The sequence below is a fragment of the Octodon degus genome, unplaced genomic scaffold (genome assembly GCF_000260255.1).
Source record: "Octodon degus isolate 3935 unplaced genomic scaffold, OctDeg1.0 scaffold00023, whole genome shotgun sequence".
Taxonomy (NCBI): Eukaryota; Metazoa; Chordata; class Mammalia; order Rodentia; family Octodontidae; genus Octodon; species Octodon degus.
Genome location: NW_004524599.1, coordinates 19,022,274 through 19,024,159, shown reverse-complemented (window position 1 = coordinate 19,024,159; position 1,886 = coordinate 19,022,274). Strand labels below are relative to the sequence as shown.

At 37.9% G+C, this 1,886-nt stretch overlaps 1 protein-coding gene across 1 annotated transcript; it reads right to left on the bottom strand.

The window, feature by feature from the left end:
- Nucleotides 1-409: 409 nt before the first annotated feature.
- On the bottom strand, nt 410-1,339 carry LOC101563211 (vomeronasal type-1 receptor 4-like). The gene has a single exon (XM_004628468.1). The coding sequence runs from the start codon at nt 1,337-1,339 to the stop codon at nt 410-412; it is 930 nt and encodes a 309-aa protein (XP_004628525.1).
- Nucleotides 1,340-1,886: the final 547 nt, after the last annotated feature.

Below are 1,886 nucleotides of genomic sequence, written 5' to 3'. Positions count from 1 at the left end.
TGGATATAAATATGCATGTATCTTTGGTTATCTATTAAATTTATTTTACATTGCCAAATTATGAGTGGAACAGAAAGTACTCATTTTTATACTGCTGGATTAAGTTCAATGTATCTAAACTCATGGGTTTGTATTCAAGGTTTAAAAACTGAACATTTCATACATGGTTATGAGATTTTTCTTGTTGCAAAATTTTCAAATTCTGGTATTGTTTCAAATTTGCATGTCTGAAAAATAACAAAAATGAGTTTTTTATGATATGTTTCAGGAAAGAAGTAGAGATTAGCTAAGTGACTTCAGGTATATAATATATTTTGACCACTCCGAACACCTATTGTATTTTGAATAAGTGGAGATTAAATAAAATAAATGTGACTTAAAAAGAATGTAAAAGATACTTCAAATTTGCTTACTGAAAAGATACAGGGAAAAAATATCTTCTCAAAGTTCTCTTACCATGAGTAGAGTAACATTCAGAAATATGTCCATCTCTGTGAATCAGTACAAATGGACTGAGAATTGCATAACCAAGTGTGAAAAATTCTCGAGCATTTAATATGAGATTATTCTGCAAGAAGGAATTCAGAAGTAGAGAAAAAACACAATCTGCCCAATAAAAGAGGAGGAAACAGAGCATCAGAAAGAGAACACTTTGGGCAGCTTGGATCTCAGCAGGAGTTTTGTAGAAGAACTTGGAGCTCCGCAGCTGGAGAACACGTTGGTGATGCTGATGGAGAAGAAACACCATGTAGCCGCTTGCACCGCACATGACGCCCTGAGATAGAGCGTCCCGAAAAACCATCGCACTGAGAATGCTCCATCTTACCTTCTGATTTTCTGGCTGAAAATAACAATAGTACTCACTTGTGGTAACTTGTGATGTGTTTACACTCGTGATGTAAAGGAGTAAATTTATGTTTGTCAAAAAACTAAATATCCAAAGAAAGGGAAATACAGTAACAATCAGCCATGCAGACTTGGGTTGGAGCCTCCTCCACCTGGAATGACTGGGGCTCATGGTGACAGCCTGGACCACAGTGAGGAGACTGCTGGTGCAGACGGAGAGAGCCCTGGCCACTCTCTCCAGGTAACACACGACTTTACAACCTATGTCATCGAGGAAGTTTCTCACTCCAAAAGCTGCTATTGTCCTTGGAATGCCTTTAAATAGAAGCATTATGATATTTGTGAAGGCCAAATGGATCAGAATAAGGTGCATGGATTTCTTCTCAGTGCCCCAAAACATGTGTGTGTGACTTACAAAAATGATGATGTTCCCCACAGTGCCAAGTGCAGTCAGAAAGGCAAGGATTGTCCCCTTGACAAGGATCAAAATCATTTCTTACAGCTGTAATAGAAAAGGTTGGATTCAGTAGATACCTTTCTGAAGAAAGCATTAGTAATGATCATACGTATCTGCACAAAATATTTCATAGCACAACATTTTTGGGAGTATAGATGACAAGAATGTTATATGTGATAGTGTGCAGTTTTATAAATAACACATATTCATTTTACAACATGTGCATTAGTCTATGCAGCTTCAAATGTCAACCTGAGAGATAGAACTCAGAAATCATCATTTTCAGCCCAGATACTGTATTCCTCTCCATACTAGACAACTAATGTACTTGTTCAAGTATTTCTATATCCCACCTACATTCAGTTTCCATGTGGGTAAATGGAGCACAAATTACCCTGATGGAGTTTTTCCCTGTTTTCATTCTGTCCTGCTCTGATATTCCAATTCCAACATCCCCAGTGTCCAGCTTAACCTGCTGCCTGCTATGCAATCCCCTGAGACACTTCTGAATCCTGTTTTTTTCAGCATCCTCAGCTAGTGTTATGTGTGGCCACATTCTCGCTTCCACAGTGTATCTTGTTTT

Coding starts and splice junctions, on each gene's coding strand:
- LOC101563211 (XM_004628468.1), bottom strand. CDS start 1,339: ATGATTTTGATCCTTGTCAAGGGGACAATCCTTGCCTTTCTGACTGCA.